This window comes from Podarcis muralis, chromosome 1 (genome assembly GCF_964188315.1).
Source record: "Podarcis muralis chromosome 1, rPodMur119.hap1.1, whole genome shotgun sequence".
In the NCBI taxonomy this organism is placed as follows: domain Eukaryota; kingdom Metazoa; phylum Chordata; class Lepidosauria; order Squamata; family Lacertidae; genus Podarcis; species Podarcis muralis.
Genome location: NC_135655.1, coordinates 5,829,105 through 5,856,406, shown reverse-complemented (window position 1 = coordinate 5,856,406; position 27,302 = coordinate 5,829,105). Strand labels below are relative to the sequence as shown.

General features: G+C 48.2%; 1 protein-coding gene across 2 annotated transcripts; it reads left to right on the top strand.

Annotated features, from left to right (window-relative positions):
* Positions 1-1,088: 1,088 nt before the first annotated feature.
* GMFB (glia maturation factor beta) lies at positions 1,089-27,302 on the top strand. 2 transcript variants are annotated; one of them, XM_028725814.2, is made up of 7 exons: positions 1,089-1,280; positions 7,496-7,592; positions 11,858-11,907; positions 13,543-13,592; positions 17,787-17,869; positions 19,376-19,449; positions 23,800-27,302. In XM_028725814.2, exons 1-7 carry the CDS (start codon positions 1,278-1,280, stop codon positions 23,869-23,871), a joined length of 429 nt encoding a protein of 142 aa, XP_028581647.1. In that variant the 5' UTR covers positions 1,089-1,277; the 3' UTR covers positions 23,872-27,302. The 2 variants fall into 2 exon arrangements, with proteins under 2 accessions (XP_028581647.1, XP_028581734.1); XM_028725901.2 differs by having other exon boundaries at positions 1,277-1,357.

The window sequence follows — 27,302 nt, the reverse complement described above, 5'->3', positions numbered from 1 at the left end:
AAAACGAAGATCGTGGCCACTGGTCCCATCACCTCCTGGCAAATAGAAGGGGAAGAAATGGAGGCAGTGAGAGATTTTACTTTCTTGGGCTCCATGATCACTGCAGATGGTGACAGCAGCCACGAAATTAAAAGACACCTGCTTCTTGGGAGAAAAGCAATGACAAACCTAGACAGCTTCTAAAAAGCAGAGACATCACCTTGCCAACAAAGGTCCTTATAGTAAAAGCTCTGGTTTTCCCAGTAGTGATGTATGGAAGTGAGAGCTGGACCATAAAGAAGGCTGATCGCCAAAGAATGGATGCTTTTGAATTCTGGTGTTGGAAGAGACTCTTGAGAGTCCCATGGACTGCAAGAAGATCAAAGCCTCTCCATTCTGAAGGAAATCAGCCCTGAGTGCTCACTGGAAGGACAGATCCTGAAGCTGAGGCTCCAAGACTTTGGCCACCTCATGAGAAGAGAAGACTCCCTGGAGAAGACACTGATGTTGGGAAAGATGGAGGGCACAAGGAGAAGGGGACGACAGAGGACGAGATGGTGGGACAGTGTTCTCGAAGCTACCAGCATGAGTTTGACCAAACTGCGGGAGGCAGTGGAAGACAGGAGCGCCTGGCGTGCTCTGGTCCAGGGGGTCACGAAGAGTCGGACACGACTAAATGACTAAACAACAAATGTATGTACAGTATGTATGAATGTTTGTAAAAATAAAATAAAATTTGTTTGTTCTATTGCAGCAAACCTGCTGCCAATAAACACGCGGCCGTCGCGTTTCAATTTCTCATGCCTTTTATTATTTGTCAGCCACCTGGGCGTTTTATCAACATCTCTCCCTTTCTCCCCTCTGGTTGCCATGGCAACGCCGCTTCCTGCCAAGCAAGGCGGGAGGGGGCAGGAAGTAGAATCCCCGCCCGCCCCCGCCCCCGGGCTATCGAGAGAGGCCGGGGACGCCGCGGGGGCGCCTTCACAGTCTCGGGCCTCTCTAGGCGTGGGCGGCTGGACGGATGCCTGCCTTGGAGGAGGATAATCACATGAGAGGGTTGGGTGGGGGGAAGAAAAAGAAAACGTTAACAAGGACTGGCCCTTTCCGCTCGCCGTAGCTCAGGCGACGCCTCCGAACCCTGCCCAGCTGCGCCTCGGATTGGCTCGGGGGCCGGGACGGACATGCGCGCTGAGCGGTTCTGAGGCCGGATTGAAAGGGAGCCGGGGAGGGCACTCGGGGGCTCTTAAAGGGGCCGCGCTGCTGCAGGGACTTGAGGGAAAGGCTGTTGCGGGAGCAAGATGGTGAGTGCGGGGGGATCGCTGGGGCGGCGAGGGGAGGCCCCGGCTGGCTCCTTCGCCGCTTCCACATTCCCGGGAAGGTTTGTGCCCTTAGAGTCCGAGGTGGGGTGTCTAAAAACCCCTCCCATGTCCCTGCTGGGGGTCTCCGTCGTCGGTGGGGTGGGGGGGAGGGAGAGGAAGATATGACATTTTGGGCAATAAATGTGACTTTTGACACAAAAAAATAGATGTGGCGATGTCCTCCCGCTGCAGGGATGATTTGGTATTTGTTTAAACCGTGTTCCTGTTCGTATATTTGGGGGTGTTGTTGTTGTTACAGGTTTGTTTTGTTTTTATTCTCATCATGTATCTTTATTTTGTGGTTTTTTTAATGCTGCGAACTGCCCTGAGATCTTGGGAGGAAGGGCGGTGTGCAAATTTAATAAATAAAACAAACACACCAAGTTAAAACTTAAAACAGTACATTTCCCCAGACTTCTGGGAAGGCTAGAAAAGACTCCTGTCCCTCAAAGAAAAAAAAAAACCCCAAAAACTGTGATGCTTCATTGCAAAGAAAGGGCCAGATTTTAATGTTTTAATGTTGTATTTTAATCTTGTTTTTAAGTTGTATTCATTTAACTTGTTTTTATTATTAGTTGTTAGCCGCCCTGAGCCTGGCCTTTGCTGGGGAGGGCGGGGTATAAATAAAATTTATTATTATTATTATTTTACCCACTTTGCATTTAGTGGGACTGTGCTTGGAAAAGGCACTGGCCAGGCTGCCTCCTTGCCCCGCAACCTCTTTTTTGTCTTATTTTTACTGCCCCACCCTGACCCACTCGCCCTCTGGAAATGGCAGGATCAGGGGTGCATTCCAAAGAGTGATCTGGGGTTGTTTCTCTTTGCCACACTTAAGTGCCATGCGCAAGTGTGTTTTCCTGTACTCCCTAATCCAGGATGAGTATACTTTATGTCTGTACTCACACCAGGAATGTGGATTAAATTTCCCCTCGTCACTCGCTGCAAGCATGAATGGAGAGGGTGTGGAGATCAGTGGCTGAAAAATGCTTCACTGGTGATAAATCCACATTCTGCGATGTGGAAAGTGCAGTCCTGTGTGTGCCTACTTGGAAGTAAGCCCTACTGAACTCACTCCCACATAGGTCTGTCCAGGATTGCAGCCTGGGTCCTTGTCCTCGTGATGGGAGGGGTTGATGGTAGGACTCTTTCCCCCTTAATACATGTTTATTCCTAAAGTGGAGAATGTAATCTGCATTGTCCCAGAATACTTCAACCCTGTTCCCACTAATGGACTCACAGTTGTCCATGGAGGCGCAGTGCAATTCTGTGTCCAGGGCAGCTGTCTACCAGCTCCATCTGGTACGCAGGATGAGACCCTCCCTGCCCGCAGACTGTCTCGCCAGAGTGGTGCATGCTCTGGTTATCTCCCGCTTGGACTACTAAAATGCGGCAGCTAGACTGGTGACTGGGAGCGGCCGCCGAGACCACATAACACTGGTCCCAAAAGACCTACATTGGCTCCCAGTTACAGGGAACCAAGCAGAGGGCCTTCTCGGTAGTGGCACCCGCCCTGTGGAATGCCCTCCCACCAGATGTCAAAGAAATAAACAAATATCGGACTTTTAGAAGACATCTGAAGGCAGCCCTGTTTAGGGAAGCTTTTAATATTTGATGAATCATTGTATTTTAATATTCTGCTGGAAACCACCCAGAGTGGCTGGGGAAGCCCAGCCAGATGTGTGGGGTATAAATAGTAAATTATTATTATTATTATTATTATTATTGATACTTGGAAGCTAGTTCTCTTGCGGTCAATGGGACTCCTTCATTTTAAGTACGATCTGGATCAACACCAATTGTGATTCTTGCCTGTGTGTCATTATGCACTTTAGCCACCCTGGAAAATAATAACATAAAGAGCTGTGAGAGGATGGAATTTTTACTTGGTATCTCTTCCAAGGCACACCCTTGCCTAGTCATTCTAATCTGCTTCCGTTAATGGTAAATATGGAACCGGGCTGGCTGTTGTGTTTGGCTAATCTGGTGTAAAAGGTTGTGTATGCATACATCTTAAGTTCCCTTTTGGCTCCTTCTGTCCATCTAATTGTTCTCTTGGAGAAAGCTAAAGTAAAACAGTTGCACTTTTCCAAAATGCGATGCTTTCGCTTTGGGAAATCATTGAGGTAAAGGTGCCCACCCCACCCACGACTGCCTTCTCTCCCCTCTTCCCCAAAACCCACTCATGGAGCCCAGAAAGGGCTGAATCTGCTGTCTGCCTCTAGTCTCTTGGGAAAGTTCACACCAGTATAAATATCCTCTTGTTCCTTTTCTGCCCACCCACCACTGCTGCTTATCTTTAACCCTCTGTTCACCCTCCAACCATCATCACGTCTTTGTTACTGTTCTTATTATGAATTTTGTGTTTTTATTTTGTACAGTGGTACTTCGGGTTAAGTACTTAATTCGTTCCGGAGGTCCGTACTTAACCTTAAACTGTTCTTAACCTGAAGCACCACTTTAGCTAATGGGGCCTCCTGCTGCCGCCGCGCTGCCAGAGCGTGATTTCTGTTCTTATCCTGAAGCAAAGTTCTTAACCTGATGCACTATTTCTGGCTTAGTGGAGTGTATAACCTGAAGCGTATGTAACCTGAAGCGTATGTAACCCGAGGTACCACTGTATTTTTATGGCGTGAACTGCCCTGAGATCTATGGACGAAGAAGGGCAGTATGCACATTTAAAATAATAATAATACTGATGATGATGACCATTCATTGCAAGCAACTAGTGTCAGATGGTGGGAGGGGGCTGGTGCTTGTGCTGGGAGGGCAGTTCGTTTAGATGGCCTTGGCCCTTGGTCTTGGCACTTTGGAAGCGAAGAAATCTGCTTTCTCTTGTGTCAGGCCAGTGTGTCAGCACTGCCTACACTGACTGGCAGCAGCTCTCCAAGGTTTCAGGCAGGGGTCTCTCCCAGCTACACCTGGATATGCTGGGGACTGAACCTGGACCTTTCTGTGTGCAAAGCAGAGCCACGGCCACATCCCCTTTGCAAGTTTTTCACTCGCCCTGCCCAACCTCTCTTAAATTCTTAACTCCTTGCGATGCTCAAAAGGCGAGTTCTCAAGGAAATTGGCCTGTTGATGTAAACCTCTTTCAACAAGGCTTCAGTTAGAATTTAGAGGCCTTGAGCTGTTTTGTTTGTGAGAGATCTTAGCCTTAAGTCTGGCTGTGAGTAAAAAACAAAAGAAGAGAAAAGTAGGGCATGTCTGTCTTGCAAAACCTAATCCAGTTTTACTGTCAAGATTTCTGCCTCCTCCCCACCCCAGGAATTAGGTGCTTTGTGGGTTTGCACAGGAGCTGAAGCTCCTCTACTAGATTCCTCACTCCTCTGAATAAAAACTATTTTTAGTTCCAGCAAAAGAAACAATGAGATGGTCCCTGCCCCAAGCAGCTTACAATTGAAACAGCAGCGGCAGAAGTGCAGTCCCTCTGCTCCCCACCCCAAAAAACCCTCTGGCATTTAAACAGGTTTAAACCATTGCACAGAAGTCATTCCAAATCCCCACACGGCAGGGAGATGCAAGCTAGAGACTCGCAAATGCCTTTCCTTCTCTTTTCCTTGGCAACAGGGCTGCAGTAAGCTGTTCTGGTGCTTACGGGTGCCTTGCTGGCTCAGGGCCTCCTATGATGAGCAAATGATTTCTGGGTGGGGCAAGTACCTGGAGGCAGCCTATTCAGGGAACTGGGCTGTGCCTCCACCTGACACAATCGCTGAGCTGCATTTATTTGTGAGTGTAACCGCCAGGAATACATTTTCACAAAGCTACTTGTCGGAGCAGAGAAGCTCAGGCTGGAATAAAGAAGGACGTCTTTTGCGGCAACGCTGTGCCTCTTCTCTCCCATTTCTGCTCTTTGCGGTCCTTCCACTTGCATCAGCTTGGCCTTTCCCTGCTGGAAATGACTATCTGAGATGCATTTCGCTGCAGAGAGCAAAGGAATTTGCAGGATGGGTTGTTTTGTCTTAGCTGCATAAGTGTAAGATGAACATTGAGGCAGTGATGTATATCCAGAAACTCTCTGGCGTGGTCTAAGTCCTGGCGGGGGGACGACTTCATCTTGTCCCTTTATCTGCTTATTTTTATATCCCAACTTTCATCCATGGAGGCATACACGATTCTCCCCTTCTCATTTTATCCTTTTAGAAACCCTGTGAGTTGCGGTTCGGCAACACCTTTGTTGTTGTTGTTGTTGTTTAGTCGTTTAGTTGTGTCCGACTCTTCGTGACCCCCTGGACCAGAGCATGCCAGGCACTCCTGTCTTCCACTGCCTCCCGCAGTTTGGTCAAACTCATGCTGGTAGCTTCGAGAACACTGTCCAACCATCTCATCCTCTGTCGTCCCCTTCTCCTTGTGCCCTCCATCTTTCCCAACATCAGGGTTTTTTCCAGGGAGTCTTCTCTTCTCAGGAGGTGGCCAAAGTACAGTGGTGCCCCGCAAGACGAATGCCTCGCAAGACTGAAAATCCGCTTCCCCCCCCTTTTTCTAAGCCGCTAATAGCCTTTTAGCAGCTAAGCCGCTAAGCCTTTAATAGCCGCTAAACCGCTAATAGCGCTAAGCCGCTAATAGGGTTGCTTCGCAAGACGAAAAAACCGCTAGACGAAGAGAATCGCGGAACGGATTCTTTTCGTCTTGCGAGGCACCACTGTATTGGAGTCTTAGCTTCAGGATCTGTTCTTCCAGTGAGCACTCAGGGCTGATCTCCTTAAGAATGGAGAGGTTTGATCTTCTTGCAGTCCATGGGACTCTCTAGAGTCTCCTCCAGCACCATAATTCAAAAGCATCAGTTCTTCGGCAATCAGCCTTCTTTATGGTCCAGCTCTCACTTCCATACATCACTACTGGGAAAACCATAGCTTTAACTATACGGACCTTTGTCGGCAAGGTGATTTCTCTGCTATCTCATCCAGCATCAGTGGTCAACCAGATCACCTCTATTTCTGGACTTTCCCAGTGGCATGAGCAGAAAAGTCCTTTTCCTCAAGTTCTCCGCTTGCAGCAGGAATAGTGAGGCGTGCCTGGACTCCCGACTCCCACCAGCCAGCATGACCAATGGTTAGGGGAAAAGGGAGCTGCAGCCAGCCTGGCAATATCTAGAGGGGGCACAGGTTTCCCGTCCCAGGTCTGCAGTAACCTTACTCATACTGGGGCTACAACTCCCATCAGCCCCCTGTCCTACGTTGGGGGAGGCTGGCGTTGGCAATACAGTGGTACCTCTGGTTGCGAACGGGATCCGTTCTGGAGGCCCGTTCGCAACCTGAAAAGAAAGCAACCCGCGTCTGCGGATTGCTGCTTCTGCGCATGTGCGTGACGTCATTTTGTGCTTCTGCGCATGCGAGACCTGCAAAACCCAGAAGTAACCTGTCCCGTTACTTCCGGGTCGCCGCGGGATGCAACCTGAAAATGCGCAACCTGAAGCAAACGTAACATGAGGTATGACTGTACTGAGCAGACAGACCAATGGTAGGACTTTGTGCTAGGCTGCTTCCTCTGTTCCCACCACAGGATCACAGAGCTATGTCCCCACAAAGCATTTCAGAATACAGTGGTACCTCAGGTTAAGATCTTAATTCGTTCTGGAGGTCCATTCTTAACCTGAAACTGTTCTTAACCTGAGGTACCACTTTAGCTAATGGGGCCTCCCGCTGCTGCTGCGCGGTTTCTGTTCTCATCCTGAAGCAAAGTTCTTAACCCGAGGTACTATTTCTGGGTTAGCGGAGTCTTTAACCTGAAGCGTCTGTAACCCGAGGTACCACTGTAGTTACTTGTTTCCTCTTATTACAGTGGTACCTTGGGTTACATATGCTTCAGGTTACATACGCTTCAGGTTACACACTCCGCTAACCTAGAAATAGTGCTTCAGGTTAAGAACTTTGCTTCAGGATGAGAACAGAAATCTGGGCTCTGGCGGCGCGGCGGCAGCAGGAGGCCCCATTAGCTAAAGTGGTGCTTCAGGTTAAGAACAGTTTCAGGTTAAGTATGGACCTCTGGAATGAATTAAGTACTTAACCCGAGGTACCACTGTAGTTTCTGGGGCTTTGCGCCTGCTCCAGACCTTCCAACAGCTGGGGATCAGAGAGCTGTGGCTGACTTAAATGTCTTAATAAGAATGTCTTATTCATCTCCCTCCTCGTCTCTCCTTCCCTGACCCCCCCCCCCCACAGAGTGAATCCCTCGTGGTTTGTGACGTGGCCGAAGACCTTGTGGAGAAGCTGAGAAAATTCCGTTTCCGCAAAGAGACGAACAATGCTGCGATTATCAGTAAGACGTCTGCCCACCAGGGTTTCAAGGCCTTGCTCTGGGTTGGGGCGGAGAAGGATCTGCTGAGTAAGAGCAGAGGGCATTGCGGACTCTCCATTTGGCCTGAGGCCTCCTTGCACTTTGCTTTCTGAGAGCTGAGTTGAAAGAACTTTTGCATTTGGATGTCAGCAAAAAAACGAACAAAAAACCCCCTGTCCTAGGCAATTTGGAGAGCTGGTTGAGTGGCAACCTTTGTGTCTGCCACAGGTTACCAGTTGGTTGAAACCACCGGATGGGAGAGAACTCTTGGGCTTGAATTCTGCTTGCTAGTTTCCCGCAGTCCACTGTGAGAACAGGGTGATGGACTAGAGGGGACCATTGGCTTGATCCAGCAGAGCTCTCCTTGTGGATTTGTGAGTCCGCTGAGTGGCCGGAGGCAAGATGCGGGCACTCGGTCCCAACTTTGTATAGCGGGAGAAGTGTTGTTGGAAGGTAGTGATCAGTGTTAGAAACTCATATATATAAGCTAGGCGGTAAATGGCTCCTTAAACCAAGGTTACGATTGCCAAAGCGGAATGCCTAGTTGCCATTTTGGGGCCAGGCAGCTCAAAATTGGTCCCTGAAATTCATTCTGGTTGTGCAGATAAAATACAAAATTCTACAGCCAAGATCCAAGAATCCCCAGGCAGGTGCTTTCAGATGGAGATCAAGCACTATATTGGCGCCCGGTCATCTTCACTTGGTCGCAAGTGGCTGATAGCTGGGGGCAAAATGCGCCCGGCGCCTGCCTAATTTCGAATGCTGGCGGTGAGAAGTATTGAGGTGGGAAAGGGGGGGGGGGAGACGAGCCACTAGTGGGCGGGGCTAGAGGCAGAAGTGGGCGGAGCAATGGCCGTTGCGATTGCCTTTGTTCAGTCGTCCAGGTTCCAGCCGTTCAAAGATAAGGGGGCTCTCTCACATTTTGTCTGCACACAAACACACATTGTGTATACAGTGGTGTATCTGGATGCGAACGGGATCCATTCTGGAGCCCCATTCGCATCCTGAACAGAACGTAAGACGCGTCTGCGCAGGTCGCGATTCGCCGCTTCTGCGCATGCACATGACGTCATTTTGAGCGTCTGCGCATGCGCGAGCAGCAAAACCCGGAGGTAACCCATTCCGTTACTTCTGGGTCGCCACAGCATGCAACCTGAAGATGCTCAACCTGACGCATATTTAACCCGATGTATGACTGTATATGACGTGGGTGGCGCTGTGGGTTAAACCACAGAGCCTAGGACTTGCCGATCAGAAGGTCGGCAGTTCGAATCCCCATGACGGGGTGAGCTCCCGTTGCTCAGTCCCTGCTCCTGCCAACCTAGCAGTTCAAAAGCACACCAGTGCAAGTAGATAAATAGGTACTGCTCCAGCGGGAAGGTAAATGGCGTTTCCGTGTGCTGCTCTGGTTCGCCAGAAGCGGCTTAGTCATGCTGGCCACATGACCTGGAAGCTGTACGCCGGCTCCCTCGGCCAATAAAGCGAGATGAGCACCGCAACCCCAGAGTTGGTCACGACTGGACCTAATGGTCAGGGGTCCCTTTACCTTTACCTTATGACTGTATATAAGTCTCATTCCATGCAAGCAAAAGGTATTCTTGGTTGGAGGACAGAAGCCAGCCAAATAGGTTTGGGGACAGGGGGAGGGGCTTGAGGAGAGGGGGTGTGGCTTAGAGGGAGGCCTGAGGGTTGCCTCTGGCCCTGGGGTTCCCCATTCCTGGCGTAGCAAAGCAGTAGGGTATTAAATGGCCAGCAGAGTCTTGGAGGCAGCTTCTCCAATTTGTCCCAAATTATGTCAACACCGTAATTAAGCTTTGGGTCTGTCTGTCCAGAGCTGACCTTGTCGGCTTAAGTGGAGCCTCTTTTATCATCCTGAGGATCCCTTTAAAAAGAAGAAATCGAAAGAGATTACTGCCCTCATGGTTACAAAGATAAATGGATTTATCGCGGCTTATGTTCTTTTCCAAATGTTTCTTCTTTCTCCTGATTCTCCTTCCCTGCCCTGGTTGAGCAAACGTCTCTTAACTACAAGAAACTGCCGTCGTGGCGTTTGCTATGGGTGGTTTGGTGACGTTGGGCAGTATTTATGTGTGTGTGCATGTGGATGAACTATTTATATCCCACCATAATAAAACACAAGTTACAAGCTAGCTAGCAAAAAAGAAAAGAAAAGAAAAATTGCTCAACAGCCACCAGGCAAAAACACATCTAAAAGCACGGTTTTCATCTGGTTCCAAACAGCAAGAATATCTTCCTGAAAAAAAGCAAGTTCTGTAACTTGGGGGTGCTGTGGCTGAGAAGGCCCTGTCCCTGCTGGGTTGTCCCCCATCTTAAATTTATGCACCCGGTTCTTCCTGCCTAAGTGCAGAACCTTACATTTGTCCCTATTGAAATTCATTTTGTAACCTTGGGCCCAGTTCTCCAATCCGTTAAGGTCATATTGAATCATAGCTGTCAACTTTTCCCTTTTCCTGTAAGGAATTCTATTCGGAATAAGGGAATTTCCCTTAAAAAAAGGGAAACAGCTATGTATTGAATCCTGATTCTGTCTTCTGCGGCATTAGCTCCCCCTCGCAGTTTGGTGACATCTACAAATTTTATGAGCATCCCCTCTTTTCCTTTGTCCAAGTCATTTATAAAGACGTTGAACCACAACGGGCTCAGGACAGAACCCTGTGGCACCCCACTTGCCACCTTTTTTCCAGGATGATGAGAAACCTTCCCTAGTGGTAAAACAACAGAGCAAAGTCTTCATAAAAGCTTTTATTTTTATTTTTTTAAAAGCATGATGTTAATAGCAACCCATGTTGCTAATAGCACACAGTGAGTGCAGGCGGGTCACCAGTGAGGAGTCAGTGTTACCTGGTAATCACCCTCTGCCATAAAGACACTCCTTTTTTTGAGTGTATTTGTGGCAGAGGGTGATGCTCAACAGCAGGGATGGGAAACCTCAGACCCAGGGGCCACATTCAGCCCTCTAGACCTCTCTCTCTCTGGCCCTTGGAACTCTTCCCTGGGCCTCACCCCTCGTCAGCCTTGCTTTGCACCCTCCTTGAGTGTTTTTGCCTGGCTGGGATTTGCCCTTGAACTTTGACAATTTCCCCTGCTTGTCTACATGGAGGACAGAGAAGGGTTTCCTAATAATAATAATAATAATAATAATAATAATAATAATAATTTATTTATACCCCACCCATCTGGCTGGGCTTCCCCAGCCACTCTGGGCGGCTTCCAAAAAAATTTAAAATACTGTAATACATCAAACATTAAAAGCTTCCCTAAACAGGGCTGCCTTCAGATGTCTTCTAAAAGTCTGGTAGTTGTTGTTCTCTTTGACATCTGCTGGGAGGGCGTTCCACAGGGCGGGTGCCACTACTGAGAAGGCCCTGTGCCTGGTTCCCTGTAACTTGGCTTCTCACAGCGAGGGAACCGTCAGAAGGCCCTCGGCGCTGGACCTCAGTGTCCGGGTAGAACAATGGGGATGGAGACGCTCCTTCAGATATACTGGACCGAGGGCTTTAAAGGTCAGCACCAACACTTTGAATTGTGCTCGGAAACATACTGGGTGTGGAACGTAAATAGGTGTGGAAAATAGCCTCTTGCACAAAGGAAAACATACTCACCTGTCGTTCCTCCTCCTCCTTTTGCCTCTGGCCCTGCCAACTTTTAGCATTCAGCCCTTGGAACAGTGTCCAGAATCCTCTTGGTGGGTCAGCTGAGAGTTGCTCCGAACATTGGCCTGTTAATTGTGCTACTGTTAATTGAATGAATTTATTATTTTGGTCACAGACCAGTTCCAGCTCACATACAAAATCAGGGAAGTCACGAAACACAATAGGGATGCATTTAAATTTGCAGTGCGGTAAAACAGGGACAGTACAGATGCAGCAGCAATTAAAATATATAAATTACATCTTACTCACTAAAATATAACCTGAAGTTGTCATTTAAAACCTTAATCGTGATGGTGTCACAGCTTGTTCCCTAAGTTTTATGGCAATCGCACAGAATTTGGCCACCTTTAACGTGATCTCTGGATCTTTGTCCTCTACCAGTGATTTTAAACATTGGAGTTTGGACCCATTTGGAGATTTTTACTGTTAATTGGCTGCAGCCAGAGAGTAAGGCAGGGCGAGCAGCCCTGTAAAAAAGGAAGCAGTAGGACCATTGGCATCAGTGGTCCTAGCTGAGTCGTGTTCATTAATTTCAGTGGGTTCACTTCAATTTCTTTCTCCCTTTTATTATAGTGAAGATCGACAAGGATAAGCAGCTGGTGGTTCTGGATGAAGAACATGAGGTTTGTGGATGGTCTATTTATATGGTGTGGATTTTGTGTCTTCGCCTCCAGCTACAAACTGCTTCCAAGCTGCAACTTCTCACAGCAAAGATTTTCTTATTGCTGGATTCCGAAAGTGAACCGCTGCGCCATTTGGAAAATCGTTTCTTTGTCTGTTTTCCACGCCACGCTGCCTCTGCCCTTTGCAGTGCTGGTTCCTGCAGGATGCTCTGAAACCATGCCTGGGTGGTCTTGGCAGAAGTAGCAACATCACGCTTGGCATGTCTGTTCAGAAACAAACCCCACTGAGTTTAGTGGGCTTTATTTCCTAGCTTTTGCCAAGCTGGTGCTGTCCAGATGTTTTGGACTACAACTCCCATCAGCCACAGTATGATTCGTCCCTGCTGGGTGGAGCTGATGGGAGTTGTAGTGCGAAATATCTGAACAGCACCTGGTGATGGTGGTGATGATGATTTATTAGATTTATATACTAGCCTTCATAAGATATCAGGGTGGTTCACAGAATAAAATAGTCAAGGGCTCTTTAAGGGAACATGCTTCAGATAATAATAATAATAATAATAATAATAATAATAATAATAATAATATATTATTTATACCCCACCCATCTGGCTGAGTTTCCCCAGCCACTCTGGGCGGCTTCCAACCAAGTGTTAAAAACAACACAGCATTAAACATTAAAAACTTCCCTAAACAGGGCTGCCTTCAGATATCTTTTAAAAAGAAGATAGCTGCTTATTTCCTTTATATCTGAAGCTGGACCTCAGTCTCTGGGTAGAACGACGGGCCTTCTGGCGGTTCCCTCACTGTGAGAGGCCAAGTTACAGGGAACCAGGCAGAGGGCCTTCTCGGTAGTGGCGCCCGCCCTGTGGAATGCCCTCCTATCAGATGTCAAAGAGATAAACATCTACCTGACATTCAGAAGACATCTGAAGGCAGCCCTGTTCAGGGAAGTTTTTAATATGTGACATTTTAGTGTATCTTTCATCTTTGTTGGAAGCCGCCCAGAGTGGCTGGGGAAACCCAGCCAGATGGGCGGGGTACAAATAATAATAATAATAATAATAATAATAATAATAATAATAATAATAATAATAATAATTAATAATAATGTTTTATTTATACCCCGCCCATCTGGCTGAGTTTCCCCAGCCACTCTGGGCGGCTCCCAATCAGTGTTAAAAACAGTACAGCATTACATATTAAAAACTTCCCTGAACAGGGCTGCCTTAAGATGTCTTCTGAATGTCAGGTAATTATTTATCTCTTTGACATCTGATGGGAGGGCGTTCCACAGGGCGGGCGCCACTACCGAGAAGGCCCTCTGCCTGGTTCCCTGTAGCCTCACTTCTCGCAATGAGGGAACCGCCAGAAGGCCCTCGCCGCTGGACCTCAGTGTTTGGGCAGAACGATGGGGGTGGAGACGCTCCTTCAGGTATACTGGACCTTTGAGGCCATTTAGGACTTTAAAGGTCAGCACCGACACTTTGAACTGTGCTCGGAAATGTACTGGGAGCCAGTGTAGCTTAGATAACTTAGTTACTGTTATGTATACCATTTTATACAGCTGTTGGATATATCTGTGGCTTCCTGTGTGCACAACCCTGTCTCTTGTTTTATTTTTAATTCTACCAGGGCATTTCTCCAGATGAGCTAAAAGACGAGCTGCCCGAGAGGCAACCTCGATATCCTTTTTTTGGCGGCGGCAATATTTTGCTTTAGAAGAACCATTTCCGGTCTGCATATTGGTGCTTGCAAAAGCCTCAAGCTAGCACACCCGGCTCTGCCTGGGCACGTGGGTTGGGCCACGAAACAGGTGTACAAATCAATGGGTCAGTGGTGGCGATTCCAGGTTCAATCCCCACATGGGAACAGCCCCTGCCTGAAACCTTGGAGAGCTACTGCCAGACAGTGTAGACTGTGCTCCATGGACTACTGGGGCCCCACGAGCTTCGTTCAGGTGGTCTGCAGCATGTCTGTAAAAGTGCAATTAAAAACCCTACAGTGTCTAGCATGGCGCATTAGGTAAAGCTAAAGGACCCTTGGTTGGTTAAGTCCAGTCAAAAGCATCTATGGGATTGTGGCACTCATATCACTTTCATCCAAGGGAGCTGGCGTTTGTCCACAGACAGCTTTCCAGGTCATGTGGCCAGCAGGACTAAACTTCTGGCGCAACGGGACACCATGACAGAAACCAGAATGCACAGAAACAACGTTTACCTTCCCGCTGCAGCGGTACCTATTTATCTACTAGCACTGGCGTGCTTTCGGACTGCTAGGTTGGCAGGAGCTGGGACAGAGCAACGGGAGCTCGCCCTGTTGTGGGGATTCGAACTGCCGACCTTCTGATCGGCAAACCCAAGAGGCTCAGTGGTTTAGACCACAGTGCCACCTGTGTCCCTATGGTGTATTACAATTGCTACACTAGGCAGAAAAGCAGTTAAGTGGTCTGCCAAGAACCTGGCCGATTTTCAAGTGGTCTGTGGTATGAGTAGTTTGGGAGCCACTGGCGTAGACAATTTTAGGATAGGTGGGCCAATGGTCTGGCTTGGTACAAGGCCCCTTTTTACAGTTCTTGCCCACTAGGGGTGAGAGGCTGTCTTTAGGGAGCCCATTATAAGCTAGGTAAGAGCTGGGGCCTCAATGGACAAGCAGGATTCGGATGGAAATTGTTGGTGACAGAGGCCAATGGTCAGGATTCGGCGCGCTGTGGGTTAAACCACAGAGCCTAGGACTTGCTGATCAGAAGGTCAGCAGTTCGAATCCCCGTGATGGGGTGAGCTCCCATTGCTCAGTCCCTGCTCCTGCCAGCCTAGCAGTTCGAAAGCATGTCAAAGTGCAAGTAGATAAATAGGTACTTCTCCGATGGGAAGGTAAACGGCGTTTCCGTGCGTTGCTCTGGTTCGCCAGAAGTAGCTTAGTCATGCTGGCCACATGACCTGGAAGCTGTACGCCGGCTCCCTCGGTCAATAAAGCGAGATGAGCGGCGCTACCCCAGAGTCGGTCACGACTGGACCTAATGGTCAAGGGTCCCTTTTCCTTTACCTAATGCAGTTTTAAACAACCACAGCCTCACCCCAAGGATCTTGGGTAGTGTAGTTTGTTAAGCATGCTGAGCATTGTGAAGGGACCCCTCACAGCGCTACAGTTCTCAGAGTGCCTTAACAATCCATCTCTCTTTCAAGGGAACTCTGGGAATTGTAGTTCTATGGAGAGGAATAGGAGGCCTCCTAACAAATCTCAGCACCTTTAAACTTAAGAAATCTTAAATTTGCAGAGGAAAATATTCTCTTGACTTATATACCCAATACATGGAACCTAATAAAGGGAAAATATGAATGGACTGTCCACGCCCTTACCAAGGCAAAAGCTCAGGTATTGATGAACTGGAATTTTTTTTAATGCAGCTCTCTTCAAGGAATGGATAGAATATACAGTATGTACAAATCTGCAACACATGAACAAGCCGTTTACAAATGTAGATTCACCATGGACAAATTTAGCGATATTTGGAATTCATTTTTTTGAACACCATATTAAGTTAAGTTAGGTTAAGTTTACGTTAACTACCGTAATGCAGGTTTTGGTGTCCTCGGGTGTCTTCCCGTGTAAAAGTTGGGGTGTCTAGGCGACGTTTCGACGAGGTCTCACTCGTCATCTTCAGGCTGGTGCTTTCGGCTTCTTGTTACTGGAACAGAGCAGGATCTCAGTGTTTGAGTTCCTATAAATACTGTTGAGGGGTGTGGCGTATAGCCTCCAATGTTCTGGGCAGAGAGGAAGTTCCCAGGCTAGTGTGCCTTTTCTTCTTTTGTTCCTTAATTGCTTGAGGGATATCTTGAGTGATTTCTTGAGTGATATCCTGAGTACCACTTAGGTGGGTCATTAGGTGTGGATTAGTTGCTAAAGCCTTTGTGTCTTGACCTCTTGAACTTTGTGAAGAGTTTTTCTGAGAAGATGGCTGTACTGCATTTAGTTGTGCTCTGGCTTGGCTTCGTGTATAGGGGCGAGCTGTGGTTTTGTGGCCTGTGCCAGCCAGATCTGTGTAGGGATTGCAGGGGGGTGCAGCATCCGGAGGTGCCACCATGGTTTGGCTACTGGATGGTGTCTGTAATTTATCTGTGGAGAGGGTCTGGGTTTGGGTCTGGTGTGGTTGATTGGTGATGGCGTTCTGTGTGCCTCTGGATCTGGTGTCAGTTTTTGTGGGGAGGGCTAATTTCCAGATGTCTGGCAAGCGGGATGTGTCGTCACGCTTGTTCATGTTGTGAGGGTGTTTCTCTATCTCGATGGCTTCCATGATTATTCTCTTGTGGTGATGTTCCATGTTAGAGAGCAATTTGGAATCTGCAAAATTAATTTCGTGTCCTGTTTCTTTCATGTGTTGGAAAAGAGAGGAAGTTTTTTCTTCTTTTTTGACGGCATTCTTGTGTTCTGCGATACGTGCATTTATTCGTCTGTTTGTTTGTCCAATGTACGTGGCTGTACATTGGACAAACAAACAGACGAATAAATGCACGTATCGCAGAACACAAGAATGCCGTCAAAAAAGAAGAAAAAACTTCCTCTCTTTTCCAACACATGAAAGAAACAGGACACGAAATTAATTTTGCAGATTCCAAATTGCTCTCTAACATGGAACATCACCACAAGAGAATAATCATGGAAGCCATCGAGATAGAGAAACACCCTCACAACATGAACAAGCGTGACGACACATCCCGCTTGCCAGACATCTGGAAATTAGCCCTCCCCACAAAAACTGACACCAGATCCAGAGGCACACAGAACGCCATCACCAATCAACCACACCAGACCCAAACCCAGACCCTCTCCACAGATAAATTACAGACACCATCCAGTAGCCAAACCATGGTGGCACCTCCGGATGCTGCACCCCCCTGCAATCCCTACACAGATCTGGCTGGCACAGGCCACAAAACCACAGCTCGCCCCTATACACGAAGCCAAGCCAGAGCACAACTAAATGCAGTACAGCCATCTTCTCAGAAAAACTCTTCACAAAGTTCAAGAGGTCAAGACACAAAGGCTTTAGCAACTAATCCACACCTAATGACCCACCTAAGTGGTACTCAGGATATCACTCAAGAAATCACTCAAGATATCCCTCAAGCAATTAAGGAACAAAAGAAGAAAAGGCACACTAGCCTGGGAACTTCCTCTCTGCCCAGAACATTGGAGGCTATACGCCACACCCCTCAACAGTATTTATAGGAACTCAAACACTGAGATCCTGCTCTGTTCCAGTAACAAGAAGCCGAAAGCACCAGCCTGAAGATGACGAGTGAGACCTCGTCGAAACGTCGCCTAGACACCCCAACTTTTACACGGGAAGACACCCGAGGACACCAAAACCTGCATTCCTGTACCCGTGAAAATCTACGAAAACTAACTACCGTAATGTTTATAGTTTTTTGTTTTTTTACACGGGTGTTATTTTGTTTTATTTTCACATTTTCTTTCACCTGGTGCGCTTAAAATACTTCTTATTTATACTTCTTATTTTTCCGTAAAGAATATAACAAACAAAACTGCATTTTCCAGCATTCTTTAGGGAGAAGATGTGACTGTTTTAAAGTGGGGTGATTCTGCTTTAAATGCATAGTGCAAATGGGACCTTGGGGTGGAAAGTGCGGGGAGGGAGACGCTGCTCAGACCAAACAAGAGTCCCTGGGAAGTGCTTTCAACTGCCTGATATTATCATGGCCGCCTTTAGTCCATTTTAGCATTTCATTGATCCGAACGTAGCAGCCCCAGGTATGAACTGCCCCCCTCAGCTACACTGAGCACTTTGCAACGGGCAGGCTTCAAGAGCCTCTCTTGCCCACCCCTCCTGCTTCCATTTTCCTTAACTCTGAGAAAACGTTCATCGTCTACAGCTACAAGTACCAGCACGACGACGGGAGAGTCTCTTACCCGCTCTGCTTCATCTTCTCCAGCCCCGTCGGTAAGTCGAGCTCCGGCTGGATGATGGGGGCAGTTTCTCCCGTACAAATTCCTGCTCTGTGTGGGAGGTTGGACTGGATGACCTTTTGAGGGCCCTTCCAGCTCTCTACAGTTCTGTGAAGCAAAACACAGCTGCCTGCTGGGCTTCAAGATGGAAACGGCTGATTGCCATAAGGAACAGCAAGTTCCGCTGGGAGCCATGTTTTGATCGGACGGGACACAAACACGTCTTAGGATAGCCCTAAGAACAGCCCACACGTGATCTTGGGGGGGGGGTGTTGGTGAAGCTTGTGAATTGCCCTTTTCGGGACCCCCAGGCTCTCAATTTTAAGTGTTGACACTCGCCTTCGTTGGCCCCCTCCAGAAATTGTTGTTGGACTACAACTCCCATCATGCACTGGCAGGGGCTGATGGGAGTTGTAGTCCAACACCCTCTGGAGGGTGCCAGGCCAACAAAGCCTGGCTTAGATTTCGGAGCCCATGAGGTGCAACGCTTAAGATTGTCAAGCTAGGACCTGGGTTCAAATCCCTACTGGGCCACGAAGCTCATTGGGTGTGACCTTAGGCCAGTCGTTGCCTTCTCTCAGCCCAGCCTGAAGGAATGGATTTCTGTGTAGTCAGTTTGAAACGGGACCCCAAACCCCCCTTTTCTTCTTTCTCCAAGGGAGCATTTCTAAAATGCATTAACTTGAGCTGTTGAGCAAATGCATAACAAGAACACAGCTGTATAAACAAAGCTATCTCCTTTATCAGTCACGGCAAAGGATGAACTTGGCTGTTCCAGTGGAGTAGGGATGACATGTCTGGGTCTTATCTTACCACACTCTGACTCACAGACCTAGTCCAGGAACGGCGCCAGAGTGTGTTCTTGGAGTTGGTGACCTCTTGCTCCAAGATAAGAGCATAGGGACAGGAATACCCTTTTATGGTCAGGAGTACAGGAAGGAAAACCCTTTTATGGTTAAGAGTATCGGAGCAGAAACATCTGTGATGTCAACCTGCGTGTACAAGCTGACGTGACTGGATTCCTGGGGAAGGGGGAGAGGGTGCCTGGAGGATATATATACTGCATGAAATCTCTCATTTCTTTGGACTTGCTGTGAACTGACCACGCAAGTGCCTCACAGTGTCGTCGTGGGGATTAAATTGGGGGGCAGAAATGGTGTGCACCACCTTGAGCTCGTGGGATATAAATGCAATCAATTAATAAATGGAAAGGGGCAACTTGCAAGGGACGAGACTCTAGTAGAGCAGCTTTTTGCCAACCAGGTGCCCTCCAGAACTACAGTTCCCATCGGCCCAATGGGAGTTGCAGTCCAGAGCATCTGACAGGTTGGCAAAGGCTTTAGCAGAGCAAGGAGCCAGTAGCGAGTGGGGAGAAGCAGCAGGCAGGCAGTAAAACGGCTGGCCTATTCCATCTGCACCCCTGCCCCGTTCCTCCTGAACAGACTGCCTTAATGCTGGTCTTGCTTGGCTCCTGATCCCGATTTCCTCCTGATAATTGCAGGGTGCAAGCCTGAGCAACAGATGATGTACGCCGGCAGCAAAAATAAGCTCGTACAGACGGCGGAACTCACAAAGGTAAGAGTGGAAGGCGCCCAGAATTTGCCGGGTACTAACTTACTGCATTGTGGGGAAGGGTTGTGGCTTAATGGGGGGGAGGGGAGGCTGCTGACTGACTCCAGCTGCAAAAGCTGAGGCTGCTGAAGACCATCTTAGCTGTGAGTCCTGGAAGACCTGCTTCCTGCTTCTCACCTGGCCTGGAAGGCAGGACCTTGACTGACTCCAGCTGCAAAAGCTGAGGCTGCTGAACAGAATCTTGAGCTGGGGTGTTGCTGTGGATTCTTTCTTGGGTGCGGGTGCTGTTGTTGTTTTGTATCATTTTCAATCCTGTTGTGATATATATACACACAAATTGCTCCTTTTGGTTGCATACTTTAAATGATTGATTTATTGTTCACGACTACTTTTGTTATGTTGCAGTGACGTGTTTTTTGTTTTCATGTTGTAAGCTGCCTTGAGCATGGTTTGAACTGTGGAAAGGTGGCGTGCAAATGAAATTATGTATGTGTTCTAGAGCATCTGCCTTGCGTGCAGAGGGGTCCTTGGGTAGATTCCCGACTCCGGAGAGCTGCTGCCGGTTGGTGTAGCCAGCACTGAGCTAGATGGACCAATGGTCTGATTTGTTATAAGACAATGGTGTTATTTGTTATAAGAGCAGGTCCTATGCCAACTTGATGCTTTTCCCATTGCCTAAACTCTTCTGTCAGTTTTAAATACCGTATTTTTCGCTCTATAGGACGCACCCGACCATAGGACGCACCTTGTTTTAGAGGGGGAGAACAAGGAAAAAAATTCTCCCCCTCTCTGCTCAGTGCCCCTTCAGCGAAGCGGCAGGAGAAACGGAGCCCCTTCCATTTCTCCTGCCACTTCGCTGAAGGGGCGTTGCACAGAGAGGGGGAGATATATTTTTTTTGTTCTCCCCCTCTAAAACAAGGTGCGTTCAGTGTGTTCAAGGTGCATTCATTCGCCTTCAGTGAAGGCAACCCAAAGCCTCCGGAGCGCAGCAGGAGTTCCCGCTGCGCTCTGGAGGCTTCGGGTTCCTTTCGACCTGCTCCCCGGGGCTGGCGGTGGGGGAAGCCCGGCTTTCCCCCGCCAGCCCCAAAGAGCAGGTCGGGGAGCAACAGGAAGGCTGCGCGCAGCCTTCCCGCTTCTCTCCGAGCTTGTGGGGCTGGTGGGGAAAGCCCGGGTCCCCCTCCCCAGCCCCAGGGACCACACATTCACTCCATAAGATGCACAGACATTTCCCCTTAGATTTTAAGAGGAAAAAAGTGCGTCTTATGGAGCGAAAAATACGGTACTTCTATTATCAGGGCATGTGTGGCTGGCATCTAGGGCAGGGCGAACTAGACTTCCAGCTTATTATACCCTTCAGCTTCCTGCTGTGCCCTTAATCCTCTGAGCTGGCCTGTCTTGAGCAGGGTTGTGTTCTCCTGCCTGGTCCTTCCATCGCTCCCCTGAGGAGACCCTTCCTTCCACTCCAGCATGTTTTCCATAATCGTCCTACTGTGGTTCTGAGTGCAGTAACTAATCTGCACTGTGTGATGGAGCTTCGGGGCCCCCCTCCCATCTTTCCGTTTTACATCAATGCATGAATCAATAGCGTAAAATGCGGTCCAAGCTGACATCTCTGCCTGCATTCAGAGGAAGCATTAAATAACACCACAGTGGCTAATGCACCCCTCTTCTGCTCCCCTGTTCCTCAGGCAATTTCTAGGGCAGGGAGCCAGTGTGGTGTAGTGGTTAAGAGTGGTGGAGTCGTAATCTGGTGAACCGGGTTCGTGTCTCCGCTCCTCCGCATGCAGCTGCTGGGTGACCTTGGGCCAGTCACACTTCTTTGAAGTCTCTCAGCCCCACTCACCTCACAGAGTGTTTGTTGTGGGGGAGGAAGGGAAAGGAGAATATTAGCTGCTTTGAGACTCCTTCAGGTAGTAATAAAGCGGGATATCAAATCCAAACTCCTCCACTTCTTCTTCTTCTTCTTCTTCTTCTTCTTCTTCTTCTTCTTCTTCTTCTTCTTCTTCCCCCCCTCTGAGAGATCCTGCAGAGCAGGGGTGGGTGACTCTCAGGCCAGCGGGCCAGTCTTGACCCACCCACAGGCTCCAAGTTTGCCTGGGAGGCTGTATCCTCCAAACCACACTGCCCAACAGCAGACGTCTCTGGATTAAGTATCAGGGATGTGCTTGGTGTTTGTTGTTGGCCTCCTCTGTCTCGAGAGACAATGGAGTGTGCCTCCGAGGGTGAAGTCGAACCTCTGTGTTAGCAGCACCGAAGTGACGTCCTTGGGGCGCAAGCCTGGGCAGGATATATAGAGTTCCTGGGCTGACCAGATAAAGAGGAGAAGAAGAGTTGGGATTTGATATCCCGCTTCATCACTACCCTAAGGAGTATAGGGAAGATAGACTAAAGGATTCCGCCCAAGGCCTGATACCGCCAAAGTTGTGACGTTTTGCTACGGGAAAGGCAAACCTGCCAATGCAGAGGAATTCCTTTCCCGGACCTTCAACAGCGACTTTGACGTAGCAGCGTCCGCTGTGGAAAAAAGGTTAACCTGCAAAAGAAGTCTTAACTGAGGGTGGGTAGGGTGGGAGAATCTCTGGAGCCAACCAACGATTCCCAGATAAGATCCTCCCCCTATTGCGTGGGCAGGTAGTCCCTCCCCCTACCTGGCCTGATCACCTTGGCAACGCCTCCCCAGGTGGGATTGGGTAACTGGCTGAGGTAGGCGGAGACCTCCAGGTATCCCACCTGGGGAAGGCGAAGCCAAGCCTGTGCTAATGGTGCTGCATAGGGTCCAGGGGGCTGTGCGTGACCATGCAAAGGGTGCCCCCATTTAATGTGGGGAGCGGTCACTACATAAACAAGACACGAAGAAGAAGAAGAAGAAAAAGAAAAAGAAGAGGAGGAGGAGTTTGGATTTGATATCCCACTTTATCACTACCCAAAGGAGTCTCAAAGCGGCTCACAATCTCCTTTCCCTTCCTCCCCCACAACAAACACTCTGTGAGGTGAGTGGGGCTGAGAGACTTCAGAGAAGTGTGACTGGCCCAAGGTCACCCAACAGCTGCATGGGGAGGAGCAGGGAAGCGAACCCGGTTCACCAGATTACGAGACTACTGCTCTTAACCACTACTCCACACTGGCTCTCACTGTTGCGGTCCAAAGGAAAGCAGAGCAAGACATTTGGCACCAGCTTGGTTGCAGGAGTTGCCAGGAGGAGGCACTCTACTCCAGATTTACTCCTGAGCCTTTTTATTCTCCTGAAGCGAAGCCAGGTTTAGGATCAGTGTTTTCCTTCTCTTATATGGGCTGCTTTCCCAGGTTAATGAACCCCACCTGCCCCTCACTTCAATCTGCAGCATGTGCAGGAATTGCCTTCTTGACTGTTCAACCCACTCTTGGTCTCGTCCGCTCAATCCTCCGGAGTCCCAAGTCACCGAGGGTTTGAGACCCATTGGCTTGCCTCACCCAGTTTAGCAGGCCAGTCAAATCTGTTCCTGGGTTGTGTCGTCGCATGCTGACAGCTTACCAAAGCGTTCTGCCTGTGCAAAGGTTTCTCTGTTTGGAAAACATTATTTAAGACACAGATAAAAGTTCCTGGAAGCTTTAAAGAGGGTTCCAGATTTTTTTCTTTAGTGTGTAGGAGTGCCCCTCTAGGCTTGATTGGTGTCAGCTGGAGGTGCAAAATAAAGGGAGGAAGTTGCAGGCTGCAATTTCCGCACGAGGAAAGCACACACACACACACACACACACACACACACACGCTGTCAGCACGCACGCTGACAACAAGGTTGGAAGTAAGACAATGTGTGCTGCTGATACTATGAGTTTTGCTGTGTCAGGATTGTTAATTACTGGACTCCAGATTATACCGTGCTGGAGAGATAAAGAGGTAGTGTAAATAGCCTGTATATAATAGTACAGTGGTACCTCGGGTTACATACACTTCAGGTTACATACGCTTCCGCTAACCCAGAAATAGTGCTTCAGGTTAAGAACTTTGCTTCAGGATGAGAACAGAAATTGTGCTCCGGCGGTGCGGCGGCAGCGGGAGGCCCCATTAGCTAAAGTGGTGCTTCAGGTTAGGAACAGTTTCAGGTTAAGTACAGACCTCCGGAACGAATTAAGTACTTAACCCGAAGTACCACTGTAACAGAAATGCCTGTGCAACCAGTCAAGCAATAAAGAATCTCTTGACTGTGAATTTGAGTATGACTCCTGTTCTTGTCCTCTGCCTCTGGGGAAAACTCTGCTACAAACAGTAAGACGTGATTTTACCGAGGTGCCACCACACAAGCAGAAAAGCTTGTTGTATCGGCCGAGACCATAGTTGCTCACACAATACTTCCCCCCCCTTTTTTTTTACTAAAGGTATTTGAAATCAGGAATACAGAAGACCTCACTGAGGAGTGGCTGCACGAGAAACTTGGCTTCTTCCATTGAAAGACTCTTTAAGCATTCCAGCCTGGCGTGAACTGGAACCAGACTTGGCGACTCCTCCTCCTCCTCCTTTTTAGACCCACAAAGGATGCACTGTATTTATAGTCGTTTCCTGCAGTGTGTGTATGTATGTACATATATATTTTTGTGCGTGCAAAGTTTATACAAGCGTGGGGAGAAGTGGCAGTTCCTGCGTAACCAAACTTTGCCCAAGGGGTCGTTTTCTCTTCCCTCTCTTTATTAACTGTTTTAAAAGGGAACAGCTCTCCTGCAGGGACAATTCCACCTCCCCTCCCTCTTGTGACTAATATTTCTATATGGCTTAATCTGGAACTCGTAACTGTGACAGGTAATGTGGCACAGTCTCCCTCCAAGGAACGCTTCCTGCGCAAGCCCCGCTTAAGATGAATGGGACCCTCTGTATCGCTCTTGCTTGTGTCCGTGGGCTCTGTTTGCAGGATGTTCCCAGTCAAATGTGTAGCCTTTTCTTCCCCCTTCACCTGAGCTGCAGAGGCATCCTTGTTGGACAGAAACTGGACACTTAATGGCTTGTATGTGAAAACAGCATTTTCTTAAGTGACTTGAATCTTCTAGACATAAAAGGGTTTAGAACCAATCTCAAATGCAATTTTTCTGAAGTATTAATCACACCCTCGCTTCTTCAGTTTTTCAGAATGGACCGCTTCCTTTCCTCTTTAAAATTCCAACGATATTCTCAGTTGATCTTGCGTCAACATATTTCCATTTCGGGTCAAAAGTTTGACCCGTCTATTTTTCTTCTCTCTGTGTGTAGTAGATAGTCCCTCTTTTTTCTTTTACTAGTCCAAAGGGAAGTAGATTTCTTAAAAATAATAATCAAAAAATCCGTAAGGGCTCAGTAACACTCTGGTGAACATCCATTCCTTAAGTCTTTATACGCAGTTTTTATTAACTGTTCTCTTGTCTTTTTTATACAAGCACTTCTCTGTGTGCCTTTCTTTTCTTTTTTACATTTCTTTATCTCTCCATTGATTGTAAGAGAATCTTATGCTGCCAGTTTTTAAACACTAGACTTGATACACAGGCCGACTCTGCCTAAAAGATGAGGGCACACGGTGTCTGATCAATTTCATCTGGAGGGGCATATTCTGTGGCTGCTATTGCCACGATTTAAAGCGGGGTGCTTTGGCTGGTGACAACCCAAAAAGATCCACGAAAACAAACCCTGCTCCTTAGTATTTGAATGTCCAGCACAGCTCTGCTTTGGGCTCCGTGACCCACGGGCAGGACTGTGTAATACATGCTGTGATTCTGCAGGTAGCACACATTCAGAATTCCGCTTGCAGAATTCTTGACCTGTTCTTCTTTCAAGCTAGTCTCAATCCCACCTTGGTGCTCTCCAAATATTTTGTCCTACTGCTCCCCTTAAGCCTAAAACCGGCTAGCTCGGCGGTCAGGGATGATGGGAGTGGCAGTCCCAACAGCACTTGGAGGGCACCACGTTGGGGAAGGAATGCCCCTAGCTCCTTGCAGCTGCAAAGGCGAGCATGTCGGAAGCATGTGGGGCAGTGCTGGCTTTCCTCTTTGAAAACAGCGAGGGAGAGGCAGGGTTTTGGTGCCCTGCACATTTCCTTCCTTTCCTCCTAGGGTTGAGTCAATTGTGCGCAGGTCACAGCAGCCCACCTTTCTCGGTGCACAACTTGAATTGCCTTGGTGCAGGACTCGGCGCTTGAGCTTTTAATTGCCCTGCCTGCGGGAGGGGTTGGCAACAGAGAACACAGGCCTGGCCTGCCGGTGGATTTTCCCTGTCTGTTCTGTACAGCCTTGACCTGCTCTTCTTAAGCTCTGGCATGAGCAACCATTCTCAGGCCACTGACTGGATATACTTTGCCGCATGGGCTCACCTCCCAGCTGATCCAGCTCTATACCTGGGGGCAGGTGTTGCTGAACGCAAAACAGCGCCTGCTTTAAGGCTGTCCCCGCTACCCTGTCTGCGTTTGGGGACTAGCTTAAAGTGCTTCCCTTTGAAGCAAGCAATGGGTGGGTAGGAGGGAAAGAATCTGCATTGTACAGGTTCCTTTAACCTTTTCCCCTCTTGCTCACTTAAAGGAGAAGGCCCTGCCCTTCAGCTGACATCACCAGCTATGTCATCGGATGGGTGAATTGGGGACTGTTTGGGGGAAATGAGCCCATCGGCCAGTGTCACCCTGCTGGCTGGAGGTTCCCCACTCCTCGACTACAATTCCCATCATCCCCTGCCCGTTGGCCACATTGGCTGGGGCCGAGTCCCGGCAACACCTGCACGGCCACAGGTTTGCCATCTCTGTTCCATTCCGCAGCAAGCGCTTCGCATCATTTCTGGAACAATGTTCTCCTGCATGGCAGAGGGCATCTATAGATCTCTCTTGGTGACACTAAAATGTGAAATCTCTTGTTGACTTCTGGGAGCAAACTGGCTTTTCACCTTTGGATTGAGACGGCAGGAAACTCTTTTGCCTAGCGTTGCTTAAAACCAGGCAGGGCCACGAGTCTATGGATCTGGGTCGGGGGTTGCCAGGCAGCAATCTCCTCTGTTTCCTGGGGCAGCAGGAAACTCAGTCGTCCTGGATTTAGCCCACGGGCCATAAAACTGCTTGCCCCTGCCTTGGAGAATGGAGGGGCTGCCCTTCTTTTGCACCTTCCTGGAACCTTGCCCAGCTTGGCAAGATAATCAGGCAGTTTAGTTGCTGTTGGGTTTGAGCCCCTTCTGGGCTGCCTAATCCTACAAGTTTTTGAGCTTGTGCAGCAGCTGATGATACATCTGAGCTGTCAAAACACTTGAGAGCAGTTGACAATGGTGATAAAAACAAAGCCTGGTATTTTCCTTTCTCTTAACGTTTAGGAGACCTTATTGTCCTTTTTGTAAGTGGCATTATTCTAAATTGTTGTGCTGAGCATCTTTCTTTCCTTATTTTTTACTTTTAGACTTAAATGACAATCGTCTTAACTTTGTTCAATTCGGAATAATTATTCCAGCCTTGGATTTTTAGTTTTTGCATACCTATTATCAACCGTGTTAAGAAAGACCAACACACAATTGGGGCGGGGAAAACAGTTGACTTTCCCATAAGAAAACTATAATTTTTCTAACAGAGTAAATAAATTAACCTTTCTATTGACAGTGTGCCCTTTTTAATATGGTAGTAGTTTAGGATTCCTCTTTGCTAGAGATTAACCGAGTCTGCAAAAATTACACTTTTTAATAGTATTTCGATTTATAAACTTGGAAACGATTTATTGAGGAAGCATTGCCGAAAGCTGCCCTGAGTTCCCCTGGTGGAAGAGCGTGGTATAAATGCAAATAAATAACAAAGAGCAATTTCCATGGGGAGAAAACAAAATGTGCCATGGAAGTTCTCATTCTCAAATTGAAAAGCAGGCTGTAAATACCTGAAATAAATCTTGTATGCTCTGAA

Excerpts from the sequence above, each read along its gene's own strand:
- GMFB (XM_028725814.2), top strand. Across the intron at positions 11,908-13,542 it reads TTCTGGATGAAGAACATGAG|GGCATTTCTCCAGATGAGCT; the intron begins GTTTGTGGATGG and ends TAATTCTACCAG. Across the intron at positions 13,593-17,786 it reads CTGCCCGAGAGGCAACCTCG|GTTCATCGTCTACAGCTACA; the intron begins ATATCCTTTTTT and ends CTCTGAGAAAAC.